At 47.6% G+C, this 27549-nt stretch overlaps 1 protein-coding gene across 4 annotated transcripts in view; it reads left to right on the top strand.

Annotated features, from left to right (window-relative positions):
- SLC4A4 (solute carrier family 4 member 4) overlaps positions 1–27549 on the top strand; it is a 207645-nt gene that overhangs the window by 150246 nt on the left and 29850 nt on the right. For all 4 annotated transcript variants that reach the window (XM_063337111.1, XM_063337113.1, XM_063337114.1 and 1 more), the window contains 7 exons: positions 2240–2397; positions 10821–10908; positions 12243–12397; positions 12841–12954; positions 14376–14550; positions 19130–19263; positions 23772–24043. In XM_063337111.1, the coding sequence (XP_063193181.1) occupies positions 2240–2397; positions 10821–10908; positions 12243–12397; positions 12841–12954; positions 14376–14550; positions 19130–19263; positions 23772–24043 (1096 nt within the window). The remainder of the gene's footprint in view (positions 1–2239; positions 2398–10820; positions 10909–12242; positions 12398–12840; positions 12955–14375; positions 14551–19129; positions 19264–23771; positions 24044–27549) is intronic.

The following is a 27549-nucleotide window of genomic DNA, read 5'->3' on the forward strand; positions in this document are numbered from 1 at the left end:
ACCTCCAAAACACTCTTCGTGGAAGAACTGGTGGCACTTTTCCAGGCTTCCTCCGCAGAGCTCCTTGATGCTTATTTGATATTTGCTCTGGTTGTAATCCTGACCGAAGCAGGGTTGTTCCAGCAGTTTTCTTCTGGCTGAATCAATAATCCATGCCTTTTCGTGAGACTTTTCCCCCCGCTTTTTCTGCTTCCTCGAGCCGCCTGGCAAAGCTCGTTACGGCTTCGTAGCCCAGTTGGGTGTTTTCCCCCCCTCCCCGTTGGCGTTTCTGGCAGTACATCCTCCCTCCCCATTCACCCTCCGCCAGACAAACCCAGAACATCTCCAACCATCCCCTGGGGCGAGGCGGGGGGGCGGTTGGGAACGAGCTATAAGGGCAGGGTGGTTTGTTTGTTTGTTTGTTTGTTTTTCCCCAAAGCCTTCAACTTCGAATTAATTCTGCTGATGATGAAGTTAAAGAACAAAAAGCCCTTCTTGGACCTGCGGATGCGCCGAAATCCCTGGGTGCTAAAGGCAGACGGAGGGGTGCGGATAAGAGGGGGGGGGCGGTGGTGTCCTCCACCAGCGTGGCCAAGGCTGCAGGAGCTTTGCTGGCGCATCCTGCTTGAGCTAATTTAATAAAGGCCATTTTGTGCCCGGCTACAGAGATCTCAAGAGCCAGGAAGGCAGCAGAAAAGAGCCAGGAGAGGCTGATTTTTAAAACTCAGCTGCTGCAGTGTTTTCCCATTATCAAATCAGAAGCAATTAATGCCATAGTTGGACATAGTTAATATTTTTTTTTCCCCGCTAGAGGATGCATGTTGCAGAGCCCTGTGGGCCCGCTGTGGTGCAATTACAGTACATGGGTGCAGAGCCGAGAGGAATAACCTTTGGGCTGTAAGGAACTATTTTTAGCGTGAAGCTATAGCTGCGCTTTGGGAGAAGGCGTAGAAACGAGAGTAACCCTGGCAGCGGGCTGACGAGAACGACGCTGGTCAGTGGATTTCTTCTGGCATGCCGGTTTAATGGTGATGAGCACGGAGTTGGACCTCGGATACCATTTGGATGCCTTGGGAAGGATTTCTGGAAACTAATACAGCTTTATAGGTCATCTTCTTAGCTCACTTTCCTGCAGTTTTGATGGCTTCTCCAGCTAGACCTGGTGCTTTTATTTTCCTCAGAAACCCTCTCTGGTTTCTCTCTCCTTCACGGATGTCCCTTCTCACTGCACTTCTTCCCAAGGCTTTCTCTTCCTTCTGACCCTTGGCAGGTGAGGAATGTAGTAGCCACCCACCATCGTTCTGTAGAAGGATGGAGAAGGGGGTTTCTCCTGGACATAAGGTCTCTAATGGTGGCACATGCTCTGTGAAGGATGGAGAAGGGGGTTTCTCCTGGACAGAAGGTCTCTAATGGTGGCACAAGTTCTTCTGTCCCACTTTGGCCGTGCCCTGCTCTGTCTCTGAGGGCAGCAGCCTGTGGGAGGGCTGAGGGCTTGGCGGCGATGGTGGGAAGCAGGAACGAGCCAGTCTCTCACCCAGACAGTTATTGACACCGCTGGTGTAGTTTCAAAACCAGCACGCCAGCTACTTTGGCCCGGTGACTCCTCATGTGCTGGCCTGCACAGGCGATGGGAACAACGGCTTCGGACAACCTCAAGCAAATCTTGGATAAAGGCAGACGCCACAGGCTCCTAAAACGTGCTCCTAAAAGCCTACGCTAAGCTTATTCTTTCCCTTGGAACTTGAAAAAACATGTACACAGTGAAATGCAGGTGCCCAGCTCCTGGCGTCCATCCTTCAGGGTTAGTTTTCCTCAGGCCAGTCGTTTCTGTAGCGGTGACCGCAGATCGTGGAGTTTCACTTTCATGGGTAGAAAGCACCTACCCTTCCCCATCGTGCGGATGGCCATGCAGCAGGGGGATGCAGTGCTTCTTCCTGAAACCCTGCCCGGACCTACTCATCTTCCTCAGTGCTGCACACCATTTTTCTCTCCCCAAAAATACCATCTCAGGTCTGTAAGCAGCAACAGCAGCTCCGAGAGGCATAATCTTCTCAGCATCGTCTTGGTTCCGAGCACCAATATCATCGTTCTTCTGGGACTCATCTTCTTAGCGTTTGCATCTCAGTAGACTTTGTTGGGATGATACACACTGGCCAAATTTATATTCTGACCAAGGAGGAAACGTGGGTGAAAACTGGGTAAATTTTATGGCACGTTCCTGTTTGCATGCCTAACAAGCCTTAATTTTCTTTCCTTCCAGCTGAAGAATAAATTCATGAAGAAGTTGCCTCGTGATGCTGAGGCCTCCAATGTGCTGGTGGGGGAGGTCGACTTCTTGGAGAGTCCTTTCATTGCCTTCGTCCGGCTGCAGCAGGCGGTCATGTTGGGTGCTCTGACTGAAGTCCCCGTACCTACCCGGTAAGAGAATTCAGCCCCCAGGCAGGGGACGAGAATTGGAAAATGCATTTCTACCTTCTAAAATAAAAAGACCAGGCCAGAAGAAGACATTCTCCATTGCTTCCCATCATGTGATTATTGCAATCAAGGATTATTGATTTAAAGCAGCGAAACTCACTGTAGCTGCTTCATCATTTTCAGGTCCTGAATTTGGTTATAAGATATAAGCTGTCAAATAAACACACTAACTTCACAACTTAGCAGTAAAGGGCACTATCGATGGGAAATTTAACTGCTGGGGCTTTTTTCCTGCCCCTTATGATTCCCCCACCACAAAACACACTCTGCATACCTCAGGTTCCCTCTGCGTGTTTTAGCAGTTAATATTTTTCCTCTTAAAAACTCAAATTAGGTGAAGGATGCGATTTTGGCCCTGCTGGGACGAAAAAAAAAAAAAGGAAACCTGGGGGGATATATTTCTGTCGGGGTGGTCACACTGCATGTTGCTTTGCAACACAGAATGGTTCAGAGAAAAATGTCATGTAAGTATTTTATTTATTGTGACTCATGTTGCGAATTAATCTGAGTCTCGCAAATATGAATATATCTTCTTAAATCTTGGAATTCACTGCTTGAAACTGCATAACCGTACAGTGAGTGTACATATCGACCAAAGTCCTGTTTGAATTCTTAGCAATATTACCCATAGTTATACAATTGCATATCGTTTATCATGTAATGCAGTAGGGAAGAATTACCACTATAGACGTCCAGAACGTGTGCTGTACGTGAGCATTATGTAGTAGCACGCCACCAAGGTAAGAACCGTAAAAAATATGACTATTAAAAGTTAATGAAGTGCACCAAGAGCCAGAGCAGAGCAGAGTTTTGAGGGGAAGGGCCAGAGAGGCTGGAGGTGGGGGGTCTGCAACGTCCCCTCTCACCTCCCCACCACGCACCTGGGCTCCAGCATCCTTCTGGTATCACCTTACAAAGGCTTTACTTCACATTTTCCTTGTAATCACAGAGTTCAAATTGCACCTTTCGCTAATGTGCAAATACATATTTTATGTGAGGGGTTTCAAGGGCTTTCAGTACAGAGTGAAAGTTGTAATTCGAGTAATGCCTGGAGGGTTTGAGGTTGTCTCAAGTGATATTTTGCGAGAAGAGAGGTAGTACCATGACAAAACACGTGGCTAGTGCATTGCTGAGACTGGAATGAATCACAGCCCTTGTGTGGAATGACAGTTATATGGTTATTATAATCTATACCTTATTTCCATGTGCAAAACAAAGGAAAAAGATGATCTAGTTTTGCTATTTAATTGCCTTCTAGTAATGCAGCATGGTTTGTATTTCTTCAAGTTTGATTAAGTGGCTCCTTACAATAACCACGTCAAGAACCGTTTGCACACACCGGGTTTTCTGGTAGGAGTATGAGGGGATAGAACTGGTTTAATTTTATAAAAGGTTATTCCTCTTTCCTCAGCATTACTGAGCTCTCTATTCATCAGTATTTCAGCTTCGAAGTCTACTCCCACTTACTCTTTTTTTTTTTTTTTTTTTTTAAAAAAAAAACATATCTCCGAATGCTTTTCGGCAGACCTAAAATCAGATATTGTTTGTTTTGGTAGTGGGAGCCAGGAAGTTAGATCGAGGATTGCTGAACGACCTCATTACTCAATAGCATTAATCAAGACAATATGTCCTTCCATGCCAGCATTTTTTCCAGGAAATACTATTATCCGTTTACTGTCCTCCAAACCAAATTCTAGCCCTAATCAAAGCAGAGAGGCTCATTTAGATGGCTTTCCTGAGTAATGAAGAGCCATTTGCGATGGCTGCATCCTGCGCAATCCAATCAAGGAAATCCCATCAGGGCCCAGACGAGCTCTGATGGAGCGAGTGTCTCCTCGGTCATCTCTCGCGGCGTCCCTACGGTTGGACCTGCACTTAACAGCCCACAAGATGCTGGAGCCTTCTCTCCCTCGGCGCTTTTCCTTTTATTTTGTTAAATAGGGAAATGGTGGAGTCACCGTGCCTGGAGGTATTTAAAAGACTGATAGACGTGGTGCTGAGGGACGTGGTTTAATGATGGTTTTTGTCAGTGTTAGGTTGATGCTTGGACACGATGATCTGAAAGGTCCCTTCCAACCTCGGCGATTCTGTGATTCTAAATTATCAAGTTCCTGGTAAAATTGTCAAAACTGACCCACTGTTTCAGTGCTGTGGGTTGCTGCAGGAGTGTGGTGACCTCGGTCTATGTAGTAACCTCAGCGCGACCTGCATCTCTGCTTCTGCCTCTCTCTTGAGAAACCACTGGATTATTTTTATATGGGGCCGGCGGGGGGTTAAACACACGGATTTCAGCACAGGGCTGTGGCCATGCTGGTCTGTGACGTGGAGAGGAGGTGGCCTTCATGTGGCCATCTATGCCCATGGTGACATCCGTGGCTGGAGGTGCCTTTGCACAGCAATCCAGGTCATGTTTCTGCATTAGGTGGAAATCTCATGCTCTTTAGCAACTACAAATACACCGAATATGTCGCAGGAGCCAGCAAAGTGCCTTGCCCTGAAGAGGTGACGGTCACGGGGCTTGGTGGATCAGCAGCGGAAGGATGGGGGGAGCCCTCCCGAGGGGCTGGGAGAAAGGGGGAAGCATCCCCAGCAGTGACATGGTGTCACACAGCGTGCAGAAAGGCATGAAGCCATCTCGATGGCTTTGCAGAGCACTGACCGGGCAGGGTTTGCAGGGAGAGGGCAGCGGTAGCTTACATAGGACTGTCGAAGAATCAGGGCATCGGCCGCATCCCTTAGCTGGACCTCGGTCTTGTGATGGAGATTTAAATGTGACACCAAGCCCTGAGAGGCGAAAGGCTCATGATATCTATATTCCTTGCTCTGTTTTGGCTTATTCTTGTTGACCCAGGACTGTAGGAAGAAGAAGGATTGTTACGGTGTGCATAAGGTAGACAGTATTCAGCATGTAGGCTTCCACTTAAATGGAATTTCTGCTGTTGGTTCTTTTGGGTTTTTTTTCTTCCTCCACACATTCTTTGGCTTGGATTTTTCTTGTAAGTTACAGAATTTTGTGTGCTTTGTAGAAATAGGATTTCCTGTGTAGAAATGACTCTTCCTTGGATATGTAAATTCTCTCTGTATTTTTTTCCTTCACGCTTCCTTGCTAAGGGTTTGAAGTATTTCCTTTACTTGAAAGTAAATTTGTATTTAAAAGAAACCAGCAAGATCTGATGAACTTTCCAGGAAAAGTTTCTCAGCAGGGTGCTTTCATACAGCCCTAATAATAAAAATCGGGGATCTGAGATGGGTATAGGGGGACCCCAGCTTTTCACTGTGTCGAGTTTTCTTTTTACCGATCGGATTGAAAAAACCTTTAGGGACTTGGGTTTTCTCAGGTGGAATGTAATTGCGCGGTGCTATGAACTCCTCGTTTTGGCAAGCACTTGGCTACAGCGCTTGCACCACGGCTTGGGTATGGCTGCTTCTCCTCTGGACAAGGTAATAGATGGGTAGCTTTTTATGTTCATAAAAGAGATGCGCAATTATGCGTTGAGGTCTGCTGCGTTAATGTAATGTTGATGGGGGAAAAAAAAAAGATGAAGAATGAGCAAGGGAAAGATTTTTTTTGGAGATAAGCTGCACAGACTTGCACAGTCTAATATGTAGTGCTGGGAAATTGCCTGCGTCTACAAGTCTCAAATGAAATGAAGCAACTTGCCCAAAGGTCACTTAGGAAGCATGTGGCAGAACCAGGAGTCAGATTCTCCTCGCTTCAGCTTTTAACTCCAAAGGCATCTTTTCTTCTTTGTAAGCGAGTGTGTCTTGCCTCTCTTCAAATGTGTGTCTTGCTCGTTAATTACAGCATTGAAATGGTTTTCGGGGCTGTGTCCTTTAGCAGTTTTTCCAGCAGAAGGACTTGCTCTGGGAAATGGGAGATCCGGCAGCAAAGGATTATCTTTGTCTGTCTGCCTTCGTGTGTTGGACACCATGTGAGAAGCTTGCCGTGTTGGTACGGTGCCCAAAACTTGAGGGATCACCTGTGGGAAATAGAAGACGGACCAAACACTTCACCATCTCCTTTGTTACTGCAGTCTGAAGTTGTGCTCCTTTCATCAGTGGTCCAGGCCGTAGATTCTACTGGAAAAACACATCAAGAGGCTGTTCTTTCAGCCCTTGAGTCCATCAATGTGTATCTCTATTGGAAATGCTGGATGCCTTGCAGGCATCTCACATGGTGTCCAGCAACAGAAGGGCTGCTTCCCCTCACCCCTCTCAAAAATAACATTTTCTTCAGGACCTTTCTTAGTTTCCTTCCTGTAGGTGCCTTTTAACCCTTACAGAGTTGCTGCTCTTGCTTGCTCCAGATTTGGGAGGTAGGCATGGATGAACAGGCTCAACTTGAATCTGGTTTTAGTTGCTCTTCTTCTTTATTTTTTAATTTTAAAATTTTTTTTTGGGAGGGGTGCTGAGGGGGGAGCACGGGACACACAATGACCTTGTCTCCTGCCCCGATGGTCAGCTTGTGGAGAGACCGTGGTGAGGCTTGGTCCTGGGACAGTTTTCACCATGACCCTTAACCTGTGTGGGAACTTGATAGTCCTGGACGTTATTAATTTCTTGCAGGATGTCCCAAATGGATGGCAAAATATTAGTGCTGCACTGACTTTGTGGTCACTCCCCACCTCCTAAGTGTGCTCTTCATGTGATTTTGGGGAGGTTTCTAGCCAAATTTCTCAGGAGCACAGCACGTAAAGCCTCGTTGCTTCCTGGGGCAAACTAGGTGGAAGTTCTGCCCCACGGTCTCTGGTGTCACTTCCCGCCAAGGTCCAGGAGGGTTGTGTTCGCTCTTAGCAGGTTGTTAGCTCCACAACCCCATGGTACCGGGCTTGGGCACAGTATTGCTGGTTTATGCACGTTTAGATCCTCCGCGTGCATTGGCTGGGTTTACGGTGTGTTGGCCAGGGCACGTTTGTCCATTTCGAATTGGAATTACTCCTCTGGGAGAATGAACTTACTCTTGTTGGGTTTGGTAGCATAGTCCATATGATTAAAAGGTGAATCAGCCATTATCGGTGGTCATCATCTGCTTACGAAGGGCAAAGCGTGCAAAAACGAGAGGAGGAATAGTGCTTTAGGTAAAACAAAATAATAAATTACTGAGTTTCTGGGTCATTATCAGCTTGGAAGCAAAGGATTGGGAGCGCTCGGTGTGGTCATACAAAGTTCAAGCCCAGGTGTCCTGGGTGCGAGGGCTGTCAGCCCTGTCTGTAAGCCGTTGTCCGAGGCGTTCAGGAGAAACAGTGAATTTTTTTACTGCTTCAGAGAGCCTTTGAGCTCAGTGGTATGAGGTGAGACCTCATGTTCTCTGCGTTGAAGCATCCTTAGCAATGCTAGGTATCAGAAGTGGACATCTGATAACTCGGCACGCGTTTGCACGCAGCAGAGAGGAATTCTGTGCTGGCCTTCATCTTGGCAGAAGAAGAGGAGAGGACTATGTCGCAGCTAGAAGGGAGGGCTTTCTCAGGCGGAAGTATTCATTAACTAAATGATATTAAATGCATGTAAACATAATCTCATCCAGACCACTAAAATGCATTAATGTTGTTGTGTTTGTAATATTTTGGCCCTTTAAAAGGTCTCATTCTACATGCTGAAGGCAATTCTGAGCTGAATTGGTCAGGACAAAAGAATTTAGAAATTGTCACAAGCTGCTTGTTTTCAAGAAGATTTTAGTAAATGCAAGAGCGTTCAGGTACCTCTGTTAGGCGTTGGAAGAGAGCCAGCTGGTGTAATTATTTCAGAAGATGGTTAGAAAATGTCTCGCTCCCCTGGAAAATGAGGAGAACAGCAACTTCTGAAGTTAGGAGCCTTTTTTTCAACTTAATGTATTTGGATAATTTGCATCCTAGGGTTTTAAAAGAGTTGGCTGAGGAACAGTTTGTCTTTCATGTTGTTTTGTAATAACTCGTGAAAGACAAGGAAAGTTCCAGGAGGTAGGAGGAGAGCAGAGGACATGACCTAGGCGTGTATGGCTTACTCACCTCCCTGTGAACCTTAGGGAAAGCACTCGAAAGCCTCGGAAAGAACTTGATTAGGAAGCGTTACTTTTAGTAATACCAATTAATATGTATTTATGGATCCCGTCCTCCTATCTTGATGCCTTTTTTTAATAGGGCTTTAGATTTTTTTAAAATACGAAGTACTTGTTTGGATATAATATAAGACATTTGAGTTAGTACCTCATGATATTTTGATTCAGGAGGCTAAAATAATACTAAATACGGTGGTTGTAAGGGGAGAAGTACTCCTGGTGAGGTGTCACACTTCTCTACCCTCTTCTCTTTCACGTTTTATCAGCAGCTTTTGAGAAAACATATAGTTAACGTAGGTTATTTCATCTGTGTATTTGCACTGCCAAAACTGCCAGCTCTTGGATGATTTCCCTGAGGAAGATGCTGATACATCAGAGAAGGTTTGCAGAAGAGCCGTCAAAGTGGCTAAAGAGAGGAGAAAAGCCTCCAATGGCTTAGCCTGACTGACAGATGGCTACGGGGGACTGGATCGATAGGGGAGGATATTTAAAGGAATTAAATTATGGAGGGTTCTTCAGTCTCGCTATGGGAGACAATCGAAATTTGTGCCTGGAAGTTGGAGCTAACCCAAATTCACACTGGAAGGTAATGCAAAAGGTTTTAGATGAGGCAGCTTAGCAAAGGTTATAGTGTGTTTATTTTCCATTACTGATTGAAAGGTACGGCTGTAATTGGAAAAAGGCTCAGTTCAGGCAGTTTTAAAGTTGTTTTGGGCAGCTATTAGTGTTTCTGTTTGAGCTTGCTGAAAATTGCCCCAATAATTCCCAGTCTTTGCTAAATTAGGTGAAATGGAGAAGTTGGTTTCCTGCCATGTGACTTCTTTTGTTGCTAATTGCAAGGATGAGTTGATGTGCGAGACAGAGAGACGTTTATCTCGAGGTCACTAGTTAGAGTCCGGCTGAATGCCTCAAACGAGACCATCTGAGCGGCATGGTTGGTCTCCATTGAAGTCCCACAGGCCACCGAATGTTGGCCACGATGTGAGATGGCCAACAGAAGGAACAGGGCTTTCTTCACAAGCCAATTGGCAAGGTGAAGAGATGAGCATGAAGACAGATGTATTTTCATGTCATAGCCGTGAACCAAATCTTTTTTCCTGGGACAAATCCGAACAGGGGATTTATAGGAAGCTCATGTTTCTACAGCCAAGGCTGTAGACGTTGTGTGAGTAAGTAACTGCCAGCTTGGCACCTGTCTACAGCATGAAATCAACTTTAGAGTATTTCTACAGGAGGTAATGGCTTTTACCATTTCAGCATTGATACAAAACATAATTTAGGAACCGGGAGTGTTTAAGATAAGGCTTAGATCTTTCCTGAATTAAGTATTATTTGAATGGTGGTGGGTTTTTTTTAGTTTTTCATTCCAGGCCAGGAGGATCTAGGTACCTTTGAAGATCCAACCAACCTTGAGGCCATACTTAAAACTTTTTCTAATGAGCGTCAATTAAGAGGTTGGAAAATCCAGTCACCTTTCACCAGCATTCCCATTATTCTGGCACAACTGCTAGACAATTTTATTGCCAAAACCATCCATTTCCCATGTATAGCCTTTTCCATTAAGGAATCTCATTAGAACATAACGCCATGTGGGCGAGTCCTCATTCATAGCACGTTAGCACTGACAAAAGCAAGGGCAGGAAAGATCAAGAGCGGTAATTTCCTATCTCCAAATTTCATATCGTGGTGTTCTTTCAAACTTCGTTAGCAGTGACTTGGGTAGAATTGCTGCCCAAAGAGATCATGTAAGAAATGAACTCCTAATACCTTGTAGATATAGTCACCCTCGCTGATGGTGCCTACCATTGGAATAGGTTTACGCCTTAAATTGCCTCCGTAACAACTAAGCTGTTAATAGCGTCTTCCCTCTGTACCAGCAACATGTGAGCAAGTAAGTCACTATGGAGGTGGATGGGCTTTCTGTGGTGCACAGGGCATGGATTCCCAACCGCTCAGCGCTAGAGCTGCATCCGTCGTGCGTAGTTCACTTCCAGGCACTGGGCATTGGAAGAACGTCCTTTCTTCACCTCATCCCGAAGTCTAGGTTGCTGGACGGTAGCGTCTTCTGCGTAGGGTTGTGATAGCATTTGGCCACAGTGGTCTCAAGGCTACTTTTAAGGCTTTTGGGGAGAAAAATTCTGGGTAGTGTCTTGCTTGTCCAAGTAAGCACGATGGGCTGCAGGGTGTAACCTCTGCTCCCAACTTAGCTGGAGGCCACTGGATCTCTAACAAGGGCCACAGCTTTTTTAAGCTGAATTTCCATCTAGATATTGTGTAAGTGATAAACAATCCATTTTTTTATCCTGAATGAGAACAATCTTTGTTTTTTCAGATTTCTCTTCATTCTACTGGGACCGAAGGGCAAAGCAAAGTCCTACCATGAGATCGGCCGAGCCATCGCCACTCTGATGTCGGATGAGGTAGGTGTCTTGACATCTCCCATGTGAGATGGTTTCTCCCAGGTTTCACTTCATGAGCTAATAATGATGTCCTTTCCTCCAGCGTGGTCGACTGGAATGGACGCATAGGTAGGCTGCACATAAGTTTGAAATATCCAAATATCACTTCCTAATTCCATCTGTTCACATAATTATTTCATCTGGCTTCATGTTTTTGTAAAAGCATGACTATAGGAAGTTTTTGCCCATCGTGCGTATTTTCCTGCTAGCAGTCGCTCTTTCAAATAGACTGTGAATTAATCTCTGAATTACTGTTGTCGCGGTGCGCGCCTGGTGTCACATTCCAGGATGCCAGTAACCCGCAGCTACGCTCCAGGTAATTACCGCAGAAATGGTCACACCCAGGACGTGCCGTTGTGTGTTGCTCTGGATCCCAGAGCACTTCTTCATTCAGGCACTGCTTATATATTATCCATGAGTAGCTAGCAATTACTTGCTAATCATACACCTCGTTGAGACGATGGGGCTTTCAGTATTCATTTACGGCTTCTTTCTTCCAGTGTCCCGTGGGCTCTGCGCGTCTGGGCTGATTTACGTTGTGTTTGTTTCTTGCTTTCTCCATATGTTGTTCTGGTCTCCTACAGTTCCCTTAATTACCGCTCGCCTGGTCTCAACTCTTCTGTTTTCTGTCATTCCATAGCCCCAGAGCCCTCCTTCCTACCCCTGACTGTTCTTATTAAGTCTGTCATGTGGGCTGAGCCACCTTCACTCCGAGCAGTCCAGAAGATTTCTGTAAAATCCAATATTAATGCTCTTTTTCCTCTCCTCTCTCATTCACTCTTCATCAATAATACTGACTCTTTTAGCAAAAGTAGTTTGTGCTTCTTGTTTTTATTTTTGAGTAAATATTGTCATCGTTTCTAGGTCACAGGGTTGAAAACTAACCTATTTTTTGATAGAGTGAAGTAGGTAGGAAAAGAGAATCGACCCTTTTTTTGTGGCTTTGTAAAAGTGGCTTCTCAAAGGATAATCAAAACTCCTTATTTATAGGAAAAGGAAAACTTTTTTTGGGTAAGCAAAATGGTTAATTGCTTTAGTAACATTTTTAGAAGGTTAGAAACGGATATTTTGCTAAAAATTAGAAATATGCTGTTAAGAAAAGAACTTCTATTGTTGAATGACCAGCCAAAGGAAGGGGCTTTCCTGAGGTTCACACACCCTTGTGCCGAGTGTCCTGATACTTTTTGGAGAACGAATAAGTTGGGTTTGTAGAATAAAACTTGGTAGTTGCCCCTGGAGTCTGGGCTACAGGAGATGCAAACCATATCCCCATGGAGTCTGTCTTTTCCTTGCAGGTGTTCCACGACATTGCCTATAAAGCCAAGGACCGGCAGGACCTGATCGCTGGCATCGATGAGTTTCTGGATGAAGTCATCGTGCTCCCCCCAGGGGAATGGGATCCGGCCATCAGGATAGAGCCCCCCAAGTCTCTTCCTTCTTCAGATAAAAGGTAATAGCAGGAGATAGGCGGTTTTAGCTCCGTCAGGAAGGACAGTATGCATCAGTTCTGAAAAGGCGATGGGAAGAGCTGCTGCTTTGGGTGCACCAGGTTTATTGACCACCTGCGGCATGACCTGCATCTCATTATTTAGATATTTTCAGGTCTTTCTTAATAGCTGGAGGGAGGACGTTCTTGCAGTTCTTTAAAGGTGATGTTGTAGGCATATTATAACACCCATCGTGGTTATCCAGCCTCTTTGGGGTTCTGCTTGGTCTTTCTGACACGCTACATTCCACGCTGGCTGCCACCAGGTCAGCCTTCTGGTCTCCTTTGTACAACGCGGCTTCAGGATAGGTTGTGTGACGCTCATTTGGAGGAGCTGTGTGTGGATTATGTTTTGTGGAGCCCGTGGGCAGTGCAGTGAGCTTCAGTTTGGCTTGCCTTCTTTCTAGAAAAAACATGTACTCTGGTGGAGAGAACCTGCAGATGAATGGAGACACGCCTCATGATGGAGGACACGGCGGTGGGGGCCACGGGGACTGTGAAGAGCTTCAACGAACTGGCAGGTGGGTAACGCACCGCTCAGCGTGATGGATCTGGTGTGACCCAAGCAAGGTGGCAGCGCTCCCCTGGCCAGAACCGTTTCACCCCTTCTGCTTTCCATCCCGACATAGTGTTTGTGTAGGTCGAGCTGGGGCCCCAACATGTGTCCTGGCGTTTTTAGTGCCCAGTATGAGACTGTCTGAAGGGTTCTGGACGTCCAGCCTCAGCAAATTACAAAGTGTCTTAAATGGGGCACTCAAAAATGAAAGAAGGCCCAGGTAGGTGTTGGCTGTTGAAAGTCTGTGAAGTTAGATGAACCGTAAGGGGGGTAACCGTGGCGGGCGCAGCTACAGTTTCCACTTGGATTACTGGAAGTGCTTTAGCCAAAAGCAGAGACGTTCCCTTTTCCAGACGTTCCTGCAGTGGTTGAATTGCACAGACGAAGGCTTTTACGGGGTAGAAATACAGAAGGTAACAGAGCCCGAGGCCTTACTCTGCTTTAGTACTCTGCGTGTGTGCCATGTAGAAGTCCACGAGAGTGGGAATGCAGTTCAGGTGGCCATAAAATGGCGTGCTCAGCATTTCAGGGCCAATACGCAGGTTTTCATGGTGGCATTGTGCCCTCCCTCCCACTCTGTATTTATTTAAGTTCTAGGAGAATATCTAAATTCCAGGTGAAAAGTCTGAAATTACACCTTGGCGCATACAGGGCAGTCGATAACGTCCTGATTCTGGGTCAGAAAGTAATGTGTGCCTGTCTGCCACCGTCCTCTCTGCGTACAGAGCCCCTGAACAGTCCTGGCGGTGGTGGTGAACTGTCTACACAGGAACAAGAGGCAAAACAGGAACGTTTTTCATGCTGGCAGCATCAGAGCCGCGTGGAGTGTATAAGAGTTAAATACGGTCTTGCCTGTGACGGTACAAAAAAAAATACATCTGCAAGTGGAGCTGTCTCGTGCTCCAAGATGATTTCACTTACTTGCGTTTTTACTTCTAGTTCTATCTCTGGTTAACGGTTTGAAGCGTTTTTCCATTTAGCAGATGGTTTGGCTCACCCAACCCCTGTGTCTGCCACGTGGAGAAATTTAGGCAGGGATTTAGACTAGAGTTAATATATTTTATTACATCAACCAATATCGTTGGGAGAAAAACACCCCAACGGGCAAGATTCCTGAACTGCGAACTTCAGGGGTCTGTTTCAGCAGAAGTAGGGCTGATGTTCCTGAGATTTGTCTCTTTCCAGCTGTATCACACGCTCAAGATTTTATCTTTCCTTACAGCATTATCTCAGTGATATCCCTGGACCGATAAGACTAGTATGTAATGTGATGATCTCACCCCTTTCTGATAATACTTCATTTCTGGCAACGTTTCCGATTACTTATCTCGGTGACTTTCACTGGGAAACATTTAGCCACGAGTCTTCTCTTGCTTGTCTTTTCAGATTCTGTGGTGGCTTAATCAAAGACATAAAGAGGAAAGCGCCGTTCTTCGCCAGTGACTTCTACGACGCTTTAAATATTCAAGCCCTTTCAGCCATTCTTTTCATCTACCTGGCCACAGTGACCAACGCTATCACTTTCGGAGGATTGCTTGGCGACGCTACGGAGAACATGCAGGTCAGCAGGAGCTTTTCAAAGCAACAAAGATGTCGTTTGCCTTTTGCTGGCTACAGTCAGAGGGCTGTTTGGCCACCGACAAAGCTTGAATTCTGGGTACAATTAATAGAGGTATCCTGTGTTTCCGCTGAAAGTTGAGTTGCTTTCTCTGCTGTTGGAGGGCTGTCCTTTGAAAAATTGTACAAGAGTTACCTTAAATGGTGTTTGAAAGATGGCCAGGGCACAGAGAAGGCCCTGGCTCCTTCCATAGAGAGAAGTTCCTCTGATCTACTCTGTGTTTGTGTCTTGGTTGGATCGGCTCAGTCCACTTAAGTTGACTAAGTCTGATTCAGACTTTCCATGTCATCAGAGCACAGCGCTGTGTCCTCTGTGTGACTCTTACAAGCCCTGGACTTCTGCCTCTCGGGCGAACAGAAAATCCTAAAATTCATAGGAAGGCGAGTAAATCAAGAGACATGACAGAGGAGGGAAAATGCGAGTTCTTTAGAAAGATGAATTTTGTAATAGTGGAAACTCAGATCCTGAGAACCATTTTGCGTATCCAGAGATGGGCTGGGTGGAGATAAACGCTGGGGCTTCAAAGGTTGGCTCAGTTTTAGATGAAGCCTAAAGGAAAGGGGTTCTGTATTGAGACTGCTGTAGGTCCTTCGTGATTCTGGAGCAGAATTACACTCTATCCATGTGCTTTAGTATTCCTTTGGCTTTTTGAAGAGGAAGAAAAGATAGGAGGTTGTATTTAGATAGATTCAGTGCAGCCACATTGCTTCTCCTAACAATAATTAAGCTCGCAGTGATAATGTCTGAATTATTAATTTAGGGAGGTTTAATTAAACCAAACATAGAAAAAGGGGACACCTATCTGGAGCTCTAGACTGCCCCGTGATAAATTACAGGATAGAGTAAGATTCAGTAGTTGATGGAATGCCAAACTTCCCTCCCCACTGCATAAATACAATTTACCTCTTCCAAAACTCGACTCCTCGGCAGTCACGCAAGCAGATGCGTGATGCACAATTAAAAAGAAATAATAGCAAATAGTGGCAGAGAACGGAAAAGCCTCCAGGATCCACCAGCGAGCATCGCTCTTCTGTCTGCTCTGCACCTATCCGAGGTACGGTCTTCCAAGTAGGAGGAGGGAAGGGGAAGTGTTACCTGGTTCCAAATCTAGTGCCCGTAATCACCTTATTGTGTCCAGGAGTCTCTTCTGTTAACCTTTGTATCCTATGAACATTTATTACTGAGGAGCAAAATATTTTTTTTGCCACTGAAAGTGGCAGTATAGTTTCTTAATGCTCACGAAAAAAAAATAAATTAATGATTAGACTCGTTTAGATGTGGTGTTAAGGGATATGGTGTAAGGGAGAGCTTTGTAGAGTGGAGATGATGGTTGGACTCGATGATCCCAAGGGTCTTTTCCAACCTAAATGATTCTATGATTCTACGATTATTTTAAAAAGCACCGCCTTGCATTTCAGGAAGTTGGAGGGGTGACAGGAGAAGGTAGGCCTCCAGGAGAAGAGCCAATAATCCCTGTGTTCCTGGGGGACCCTTGTGCCACCTGCCAAGGGCTGACGCATAAATGTGTTTTGTTAATACCTCTCATGCTGGGGTGAGGTTATTCTCCCAAGAACCTCACGAGCCTTCTCGCTGGGCTTATAACCAAGTGTGCAGCCTTCCTCCGATTTAAAATGGTGTTCATTTGTCGAATGTGACAGTCTCATTTTGCGGAAGTGTGTCTCAGACGTGCTGTGAGCTCACATACTCTGTCCCCGTGGCCGCCCGCTCCCCGTAGCCAGTTTGTCATTAAACTTCAATTCACAGAAGTGCAGGAAAATTGTCACCGAGTTGCTAGAAAAACCAAAATCCCTCCGGTCCGTCCACAACATAGCCACAGCTCAATGCAGGAGAACACTGACTATTATTTTCTAATTTATCCACTTCAACATTTACTTGCCTCTCGCACAACAACGACTAGTTGAATTTACTGGATTTTATTTATGTACTGATTAAAAAGTGAAGTACCAGCAGGTTTTTTTGAACCGTTTGCTGGTGGACGAGAGGTTTAGAGAGTCTGGGCACAACTGGCTTTTCTTTTGCCACCTCACTTCTCCAAACCGTTCACCACCCTTGTTTGAAAAGGCGTTGGGTCTTTTGGCTGCTGCAGGAGCCTGGAAAGGGTTTTGACGGCAGGTGGAGCAGAACTGCATGTTCTTCACCCCTCTGTCACCAGAGCCGGAGTGAAGCATCCCAGAGCTCCAGGGACCTGCTCGGTGGGATCGGAGACCAGGTTCATGTCAAGCGATGCTAAAACCGTTGCGTATTCCCGCAGTGGGAAAGCGTGGGTTTGTGTAAGATACGTAAGGGCATGAGCTGTGCCAAATCTTTATTCTCTGAAATGTAAGGGAAGGTTGCGCCGGCTTCTACGGCGGCGGTACAGCACTAGAAGCCCAGATATTTTGTCCTCATAGAAAATGGTAGTTTTGGGTCTACCGCATCACGGTTTATACTTCTTGTTTCTTGTAAATAATTCTGTGACTACCGCTGGGTCAGGCACTAAAAACCGCCCGTCCCGCGCCGCCTGCCCTGGAGAGCTTGACACGGCCAACGTTTCTTTAAAAGCTCACTTCAGAGTTTTATGTTTCTGAGAAAAGACACTATTCTTAGCTACAGACACATGGAGGAATGCAGGGAAAAGAGATTCCAGATGCGCTGGCTGCGAGGGCCCTCTCCGTGAGTAATGCGGGAGGAGCGAGGGGGATCAGCTGTGCGAATGCCGTTCCTTGCCCCGGGAGCAGTTGTCTCATCCTCACCGGGCCCCCAAAGGCTCGCAGGCTCCCGTCCGTGTCCCCTGTCAAAGCCTGTTGTGGAGTCTCCTCTGGAGATATTCAAGACCTGCCTGGACGCATTCCTGTCCAACCTGCTCTGGGTGGCCCTGCTTTGGCGGGGGGTTGGACGAGATGATCTCCAGAGGTCCCTTCCAACCCCCACCGCGCTGTGTAACCCTTGTACGTGGTTGCAGGGTGTCAGAGCAACCAGATCTCCCTTGTGCTGGTGCCTGCAAGGGCTGGGGCTGAGCGATGGGGGTCACCGATAGCGCTTAGAAATGGAAAGGACCAAGGATGTCACCTCCTGCCAAGGCCAAGGTCGTTTCCGTCCCCTCTCCGGCAGCTTCTCTGCACAGCCATCATGCCGCTGCTTTAATTACCCAGCAATAACGGCGCTTGACCACTGGTATTTTGAGATCATGTTTGTGGCCAGAAAAAAAATGGTTTATGATTGCTTTAGAGAAAGTTCTGCTAGTAATTTAGTAGATATAAAAAATAACGTTCTGCTCTACATAGTAACATACTGGTTGGACCTATGACAGTATGAATATACTTGCCTCAGTGTAAAGAGTAACTTGGGTCTTTCCAAGAAAAAAAGCCACAAAATTGAATTTAAATTCTTCCCGATGCCACTGATAAGTCACAGAAACTGCAACTCCGACCCTGCTGTTTATCTTGGGTGGGAAGAAGGATCTGCTTGTGCCATTAATTGCTGGTCGCTCGGCACGTGCAGTATTAATGAGGCTGCTGATCCAGACGCAGCTACGACGAAGCACATAAAGGGCTTAAATGTGCCCTTGGCTGTTGGGTGAGTATTCCTGGAGAGGGTGCATGTCTTGCTCAGTAAAAGATGATGCTCTCGTTGTTCCTTTAAAACTCAGTCAAGTGTAAACAGATGAGTTTCCATAAGAGCAAATGAGGCAAGGTCCAGCAAATTCTGCCGTTTTTGTAGAAGGACGCACGCTCGGTCAATAATCACGTTTTATTGCCATTTATATTTCATCCACATTTTGCATTTTAAAAGCAGATATTGTCCAGCTATAGTTGGACGTGAAAATCCAAGAACGCATCAGGCGTGCTCTTTTATCCTTCTCCAGCAAAGCTGTTTTGCCACACATGCCAAAGGTAATTGTAGAGCCTGTTAAATAGGGAATTTGTGACTTGCTGGTGACATCTGATGAACTTGGGTCTCAACACGCCTGCTGGATGAAGTAGCCTTGTTTGGTTTGTGTCTCGCTTACTAAAACAGTTACTTGAAAGAGAGGCATCTTGTTTATGTAGAAAGAGCGTCCGCTCAATTGGAGAAAGAAAAAACACACCCCCCCCTCGGTTGTCCTGGAGGATGTCGGCGCTGTCTTCTGGCCATCCTCTGCCCTGCAGACAGGCAGTGTTACTGTCAAAGACGTGGGAGATGTTCGAGGAGTTCTCAAGTCTTTCAAGTGGTCTTTGAAAACACTCCCCTCCCCTCGCCAAACAGAAAATAGAATATAGCGTTATTAAACTCTGGGCCTCAGAAATAAGAAGTTGGTGTGTGGGGGGTGTTGTTGGTTATCCTGACTAACTATGAATTGTGTGGGATGAACACAACTTTGCGTGCAGCCGCGGGAGAGGGCTGAAGATGGTCCTCCCTTAGTCTCGGACGTAGCGGCATACAGCACACGACCGGTCGCTGATGAAACTCCTCGTTTTCTTGCAACGGCGCTGATAGAAGGGGCTATTCAGCAGAACTCACTTCTCCCCTGTGTCTACCCTAGGGCGTGCTGGAGAGCTTTCTGGGCACAGCAGTCACCGGTGCGATATTTTGCCTTTTTGCTGGTCAGCCTCTCACCATTTTGAGCAGCACAGGACCCGTCCTTGTCTTTGAACGGCTCCTCTTCAATTTCAGCAAGTAAGTACCGGGGTGGAGGAGGGAGGAGGGGAGGAATGTCTCGCACTAATGAAACACTAGCTAGGGAATGAGATGGCTAGCGGTGGGGAAGGAGGGGATTTAGTGCATGGAATGAAACATCTCTTTGTGGCTCGTTGAGACTGCAGCGCAATCACATCGGGGATTTTCCCAGGCACGCATGTCCCAGGGCACTGCCCGCTGTGGGGGTGCCTATCTCCTTGGGGCTTCTTGGATGTTCTTGGCCAGGTCTGTCCTCCATGAGAAGGTCGCACTAGTTACCATCAGCGTCCTTTTCTTCCCCAGCCCCAGCATGGGCTTCCCTGGCTGCTTCCCATAGGAGCAAAGAAAGGAACCCAACGCTTGGTGATTTCACTAACAAAATCCCGCAGGTCTCAAGGTTACCAAAAATTTGTCCTTAAATTAGTATTCATTTGAAAGAATCGCTGTTAGACCAAGCTGGATGGGGCTTGGAGCAACCTGGTCTAGTGGGAGGTGTCCCTGCCCATGCCAGGGGGTTGGAACAAGATGATCCTCAAGGTCCCTTCCAACCCAAACCATTCCATGATTCTATACTTATAAAAGCAAAAGTGTCTGTGATAGAAACAGCTCTCGATCTCTGTTTGTCCCCATAATTCCTCGGTGGAGCTTTGCTGCCTCAAATGCTCTTGGGTTTGTTTCTTTTTCCTTTTCCGTGTTTTTTTCCTTTTTTCCTTGTTAACGTTGCTGCAGTGATGATAGCTGACACCCAGAGCTGAAGGCGGCTCCTTTTGATAGGTGTTCTCATCTACTATTCCCACATCTGCAACCCTGCCAAAATATAATGAGAATCCCTGCAGGAATCGGCGTATTCGTTGGGGATTTTATGCGTAGGACTGAGGGTACTTTGGACGGTGCTTTGCAAGGAGATCATCGTAGGTTATACGGAAAACGCCCCAAATGGCTCGTAGCCCTCCCTTCCCCATCAGGGAGCGTTCGCAGCACCGCAAGTTGTGAAAGACTTGCGTTCCGGTACACAAAACCAAGAGCTTTTGGAGTTTAAGGCGTTACTGGGCTTCCTTTCAAAAGCAGTCGCCTGTGACGTGGAACAGCTCTTTGGCCGTTGGCGGTTATTTTTAGAAAAAGTCTATTGAATTATTAAGCTGAGCGTGGCTGCAGGTCGCAATAAGGCAGGAGACATGGTATATGTTTGGCCGTTTAATTGTATCTCCTTCCTCATTACATGTAATCTCTGCGGGTAGTTACTCAGAAATAATTGAGAGCATGGAATCGTGCCTTTCCTGTGAATACCCCACGTGTCGGAGAAGTCTTTTGAGGCACGGAGCTTCTGCTGAGGCAGACAGTGTGTTTCCATGTGTCCCCGCCTACACAGTGGGCTCTTTTGGACTGAGATGATTTATTTGATGATTTGGTTCATTGATGATTAGCTCCCGGGATAATACCTGCGGCAGTGTGAACCGTGGCTGGGAAATAGCACAGGGCGAGAGGAAACGGGCAGGGTCTGATTATTTTATAATCAGGGTTTGAAGCCCAAACGACTTCACAGAACGCTCCGACTGCAAAAAATGGGCAGAAAAGTAGATTAGCCCAGGGGGGAAAGCTGGAAGCTGCCGACTGGCGAGAGCTCCACAGCAGAGCTAGAGGGGGGCACCTTTCTTTTCTTTCTTTGCCTGGAATAAATGCATAAAATCAGGAATAAACATGCTATAGCTGTTGGCATCTGGCAGGCAGGTCACAGCCCAGGTGCAGCACGCGGAAGGAAGGCAAAAAGCAAGATGGAAAAACACTTTGTACGGATTTGGGAGCGTGAAGGTGGTTATTTTTAACCCGAGGAGGAGGTGGTGGTTATAAAAGCTGTTGTCCTAACGACCTGCCAGAGCAGAAGGGCGTGATTTTTCGAGGGAATCTGTCTCACAAGGAAATTGGAATCAAGCGCTGTGATTTTTCAATAATGTGTTTGTGGTGGTTCGTATTCGCAACACCCTGTTCCCTGCTGGGAGCAAAAATTAGAAAGACTTCCCATCTACCGATTCATTTAAAGTTTGACTCCGTGTGTGTGTGTGTGTGTGTGTGTGTGTGTGTACCCGGATGTGCATCTGCGTTGTGGGCAGAGTGGGTTGATGCTACAGGACACCCCGCGTCAACTGGGCTCTCAGACAAGGTCTCTCCAATGCCGGTTGTGAAATGAATGCGGGTTTCCGAGCGGGAAGCGAGGCGCTGGGCTCCCCAGGGAAGCAGGACCCCAGCCCTTCTGCCTCCCAGCCACAAAAGCAGGGCTTTTGGGCAAGTTTCCCCTCCAGAAGGAAAATTAATCACGGCAGAAGTACTTAGGGTGTTGTAGCGTGTGTGTGAAACGGCCTGGGCTTTTTCATTCACTCTCTGAGCTTCAGAAGGGCTGCAGGACTTTGAGGGGTAAAATGAAAAAAAAGAACAAAACACAACAACAAAAACTTTAAAACCTTTAGAAGTTCTTCAGTGGTGTGCAGTCAGGATGCCATCTGGGCTTCTGCCAGCCGGTCGGATGGATGGCAGCTCCCGCTCTCTGAGGCGCTGGCTCCGGATGTTTCAGAGAGCTGTCACTGAGGTCTTTTATTATTATTATTATTTTCCTTTCTCTTCTTCTAAATCATCACTTTGTTTCTTCCTTGCTCCTGACCCCTCTTCCAGGTCAGACTCTCAGTGTGAGAAGGCTGCAGCCTTCCCTGAGATGTTTGTCTACGGTGAGGAGAAAGCCTGGCAGAGGCTTGGTTGGAGTGGAGATGCCCGACCATGTCCGAGCCTTCGTGACATCCGACCCTGGCTCCTTACGGAAGCGCGTGACGCTGCCCAGCAGCCAGCCTTTAGCTGGCACCCTGCCTGGTCTGCAGCCTTCTCTCCCCTTTTGCAGTCACGAGGCTGTGGTTCCCCCGGGTCGAGGTGCTCTTTTGTTCTCCGCAGTTTTATACCCTGCAGGAGAAAATGGCCCTCGAGTCCGGCTCTTGGCCAGGATTGCTGCTGGTGGTGGGGCGCAGGGGCTTGGGGCGCCCCGTTCAAAATTGGACATGGGAGAGATGCAAGGACATTTTTTTTCTGTTATCACCCGAGGTTTGAGGGAGTCCATCTGCAGTGGGGACTTGAGTAAATGGTGGGACCAGCCCGTAGCCGGCTCTGGAGGCATCCTGTTCTGCCAGGTTGCAAGCACCCTACCGAGTGTTTTGTCCCCCCGCGCTCGGAGCTCAGCCCTCTCCAAGGCATGCGCGGTTCTCCGGCGGAGCCGCTGCTGTCCCACGCCTGTCCCCTCGCCGCAGACGGTCCTGGAGGGGTTGGGCTGCAGGGCGATCCAGCGATCTCCTGCTCCTCCTGCCTCAGAGAGGGACTTGAAGGCGCTTTTCTGCTGTTATGTTTTGGAGCTGTGGGTGGTTATCTGGTGTAGCTTGCACTCCTAAGGTGTCTTGAAGGCGGCATGTCTTGAAGGCGGCATGTCTTGAAGACATTGAAGCATCTTGAAGACGTCTTTTGCTGCTTTTTATTTAAAGGCAGGCTCACAGGGAGAGACATTCAGTTTTTCTTACACCGCTTGATGTAGTTGGGGGAAGGAAGGGATAAACTCCTGGGCCCTGTCCCCTCCCCAGAGCTTTCCGATGCTGTTAGAGGCTTTGCTCTGAGACCTGCCGCAGAAACTGCCCTTCCTCCTCTGTCCTTCAACACTGCAGGGATCCTGGCTTCCAGGGAAGATGGGCTGGCCGGGGCTGCTGGCCCCACCACTTCCCGCTCCCTCCCCAGAGCAGGCATTACCTCCCTGGCAGGGATTTATCTGCTCAGGCGTTTGCTTTTCGCCTTTGTTTGGTCCTGAGAGCCTGCCTTTGGACTCCACGCCGTCAGGGCATGGCAGCCTCAAGGGGCAAACAGACTTCTCGGGAAGGAACGATGGAGTTCCTCCATTGTTCTCCACAGCCTGCCACATCCTGGCACTGGGGTTCATCATCTTCTGCGACGTATTCCTGGATCTTCTCCTGCTGATGTTTTGGTTTCTGCTGATAGCACAAGGGCTTGAGAGATGGAAATGCAGGCTCCCAGGTGCAAGGCTTGGCAGGAGATTGCTTTTCTGAAGACTTGTAAACCGTGGTTAGGTCTTCAGCTGGTGGAAAGGTGTCAGCATTGAGCTGCTCTTGGTCTGGACAGCTGGATGTTTGGGCCTTTACAGCTCTGTGGGTGTTTGCCAAGGGAGGATTTTTACTGGGAAGCCTAGAAAGAGCTTGAATTCGCTGGTAGCATTTATCAGCAGAGGCGTAAGTGAGACTGATCACTTCTGCATGGTTTTCTGCCGCCTCGGCTATTAAACTGCAGACGTTTATGGAGTTGGCTGGCTGAAAACAGAGAGCCTGGCCGTTGGGGATGCTCTCACTGAGTCTAAATGAGCACAGGTCCCAGACCCTGTGCGGTCACCACTTCTCTTGGAGAAGTCACCATCCTGCGTGCATTTATCTAACCCTGGTATTTTTTGCCTTCCTGCCACCCCTGTCTTGTTGCAGAGACAACGATTTTGACTACCTGGAGTTTCGTCTCTGGATCGGCCTTTGGTCAGCCTTCCAGTGTCTCATTCTCGTCGCTACCGACGCCAGCTTCCTCGTCAAGTACTTCACCCGCTTCACCGAAGAAGGTTTTTCCTCCCTGATCAGCTTCATCTTCATTTACGATGCTTTCAAGAAGATGATTAAGCTGGCAGATCATTACCCAATCAACTCGGAGTTCAAGGTGGACTATATCACGCATTACTCTTGTGCCTGTGAACCATTAGATCCAGGTAAGAGAATGTTTAATTAGCTCTTCAATTTGCAGATAGGAGATTGCCTTTCCTTTCTTTTTCTGTTGTGCTGCAGTCCCGATAAGAAACAGATAGATTAATCCTTCTTCAGATATCCTATCTTAGCCTTTTTTTGAAGCTGGGGGTGAATTTCGCCCTATGTGGTGACTGGAATGATTTTGTAGCCGACATTCCTGGGAATCCTCCATGTGAGCATCACTACCAGTGGAGAAGCTGTCTCTGTCCCCTGGTCTCCTTGCATCCCCGTGGCTGTTCGTGGTGGAAGGCATTCTTCTGAGAAGGTTGTGCAGGGACAGAAGTGGTGACCGTGGTCACTGCCACGGTGACCAGGTGACTCGCAGTATCCGCCGTGTCGTTTTGTTAAGTGCGGGAGCTGGATTTATTCAGGGCGTTACCCAAACATGGGTGGTTTTCCACCTCCTGGCTGCCTGTATGAGTGGAAAAGCAGAAACGGTTCCTGGCTGGAGCGGAAGGGAAGCATATGCAGGAGTTCAGCCTATCACTAGAGCGTGGGCTGCAAATAGCCACCATACGTATAGATCTGGTGACGCAACCGGGAACAAAAGGTTACAAAACCCAAATACAAAGAGAAGCGCGCTGGCTCGTACCATGAGGGAAGCTGTGGCCGCTCCCAGGATCCCTCAAACAATAGGGAGTGAGTAAGAAACTTGGTTCGCGCTCAAAGCAAACTTCAGGTTATCTGGACATACCTGTCAAACAGGAAAAGCTTCTGGTTGCTGCTGCCCGCCTCTGTGCGAAAGGTGTCGGGAACCGGATCCCTGGGAGCTGGGTGCCCATGTGACCTATCAAATGTAGGATCTCTGCAAGCGCTTGGATGTCAGCCTGGTTCTGCTTCCATATGAATGGCGGGGTGGTTTCTTTTTTGAGGTAGGACAATGGAGAATGGTCAACGCCGAGTTGAATGTCTCCACTTCCCATCTAAACGCCTCTGGGACAGACCCGGGGCAAAGGTGGTGGTGCAGCTGGGATGTGTAGAGGAAACGGAACCGCGTGGCAGAAGCCCACACGTAAAGATGACCTTATCGTCATCATCTACGAATGATTCTTCCTTAGTTTTTCAAGTAGCGTTGGATAAACCTTGAGCAGGAGGAGTGACCAGATAGTACTGGGGCAGGTAACCCTCCAGCCCCACCGAGCTCTCCCGCACCGACCTGCCCCAGTCTACGGCACCTCAGGCACGAAGCGCTCCAGAAGCTGCCAAAGTTGAGGGAGAAGATGTGAAAGAGCAAACTCTCTGGGAACGGAGCAGCTAATGGAGCGATCCCATATTTAAACTCAGTCCAGGACAAGCTCAAAAAGTCATCTGAGGCTTCTGTGCGTAAAGCAGCAGGTGCTGGAGTTACGGTACTGGCAGAGCCAGTGGCACTGGCTGGGTGCCTTTGGCTATTCTCCGCACCGCGGCGTGGCCTTCCACAGTGGATTTGGTGCACGTAAGCACGGAATTTTCCAGTGGGCTGTTAAATAGCTGCTGGCACGTCAGTCCTGACACTGACGGTTCGGCCTTTCGCGGGTCCGAAACACGCCGAAACACGTGTGTGTCTGCATGGCCAGGGCTCTGCATGAGCCCAGGGAGCATCCCTCGGCAGAAGACAGCACAGATTTAATTCCTGCTCCTTCAATAAGCCGGTTTCCACATCAGATGCTCATCACAGCTACAGAGGAGGTTTTTCCCTCTCTTAATTTTTCTCTCTCAACATGCAAGAGTGAACCAGTGGCCGTTTTGGCTCAGGACGAAGGGGATAAGGAAGATAAGCGAGGAGATCCACACTGACCCCAAAGCAAGCTGCGATCCCAGCGGCATAGCGAACGCCTTGGAAACAAAGCCCCAGAGTGTGGAAGGTCTCGCAGCAGCAGGTTTTGTAAGCAGATGCCAAAGGGAGCATTAGGACATCAGTTAGCCTTTATGCTAATGTTTCCTCCCGGAAAGCCTGGAAGCTTTCTCTCCTGCATGAGGAAATGGAATAAAAATGCCCAGATTGGCAAAAGGGGGTGCCTGGTTCTAGGAAGCGAAGCGTAATGTGGTGGCAGGTGCTTCCTTTCCGGTGGTTTTCCTCTAGTGCAGATGATGCCTGTTGGGGTATTTAAGCAGTGCTTGGTAAGCTGTCGGGCCTTCTGCTGGAGATTTATTTGCTTTTTGCCAAAGTAAGTGGAGGTTATTGGTTATTTTTTTTTGGTCATGCCACAGGGCGAAGGTGACGCCTCTTTCCTCGTGCTCCGCTTCAGGCTTTTTACTGTTGGTTTTAATCTCTGTGCCATTAAGATTTGGCTCCAGAGTTGGTGCATCAGCCCTTAGCTTGCATGGCTCGGGAGCAGCGTCTCGCCAGCCCCACCACGCTTGCCACAGGATGGTAAAATAACGCCTTTGAGGGCCCCGGAGATGGTGGGAGGGCTGGAGCCCCTCTGCTGTGAGGACAGGCTGAGAGAGCTGGGGGGGTTCAGCCTGGAGAAGAGAAGGCTCCGGGGAGACCTTTGAGCCCCTTCCAGTCCCTCAAGGGGCTCCAGGAAAGCTGGGGAGGGACTCTGGAGCAGGGAGGGGAGCCTTAGGATGAGGGGGAATGGCTTTAAACTGGAAAAGGGGAGATTTTGATTAAAGATTAGGAAGAAATTCTTGGCTATGGGGGCGGTGGGACAGTGGCCCAGGTTGCCCAGAGAAGCTGTGGCTGCCCCATCCCTGGAGGGGTTCAAGGCCAGGTTGGATGGGGCTTGGAGCGACCTGGGCTGGTGGGAGGTGTCCCTGCCCAGGGCAGGGGGTGGCACTGGGTGGGCTTTAAGGTCCCTTCCCACCCAAACCGTCCTGTGATTCTGTGGTCCCACCAACGCAGGGAAGACGCCGGCAGCAAAATCTGCAATAATGCTTCGAGGCACATCAAAATCCAAGTCATGGATCTTACTCGTCAAGGGCTGGGGGAAGATTGCCTACATCTATAGATGTCCCACTGCTTATTTAGACCATGGTGTCATTTCAGTAGTAGAGAAGACAAATGCACTTAGTCTTTCTCCAGCTAAACAAATGTGAGCTATGCGATACTTTAATACGACTTAAATATTCTCGTCAGACATGAGAGTACATGCAAAAGCTAAATAAAACATGAGGACGTTGTTGACAAGCCTATTTTCAGGAGGGATTGCATTTCTAAATGAAATTTCAAATAAATGATTTATAATCTCGCGAAAACAAAAGGAGCGCGTGTATCGTTGTCACAGTGAATGCTGCCCCTCTTTTCAAACAAATTATCCCCATCCTGCTGATTTCAATTGCGCTTCGTCTTTTTCTATTAGCTCAAAAAATGTGTTTTGTGCTGGATTCTGAAATGCATTTTGCTTTTCTGGATAGCTTTGGGGTTGTGCATTAATTTTAAACTAATACTTAGGAGTGTTCTGTGGATATTTTTTTTAATCCAGAAATTGTTAGAAAAATATCGCAAAACCGTGAAATATTACATTGTCTGTCTTGTTTTCTATAT

This window comes from Chroicocephalus ridibundus, chromosome 5 (assembly GCF_963924245.1).
Source record: "Chroicocephalus ridibundus chromosome 5, bChrRid1.1, whole genome shotgun sequence".
Lineage (NCBI taxonomy): Eukaryota > Metazoa > Chordata > Aves > Charadriiformes > Laridae > Chroicocephalus > Chroicocephalus ridibundus.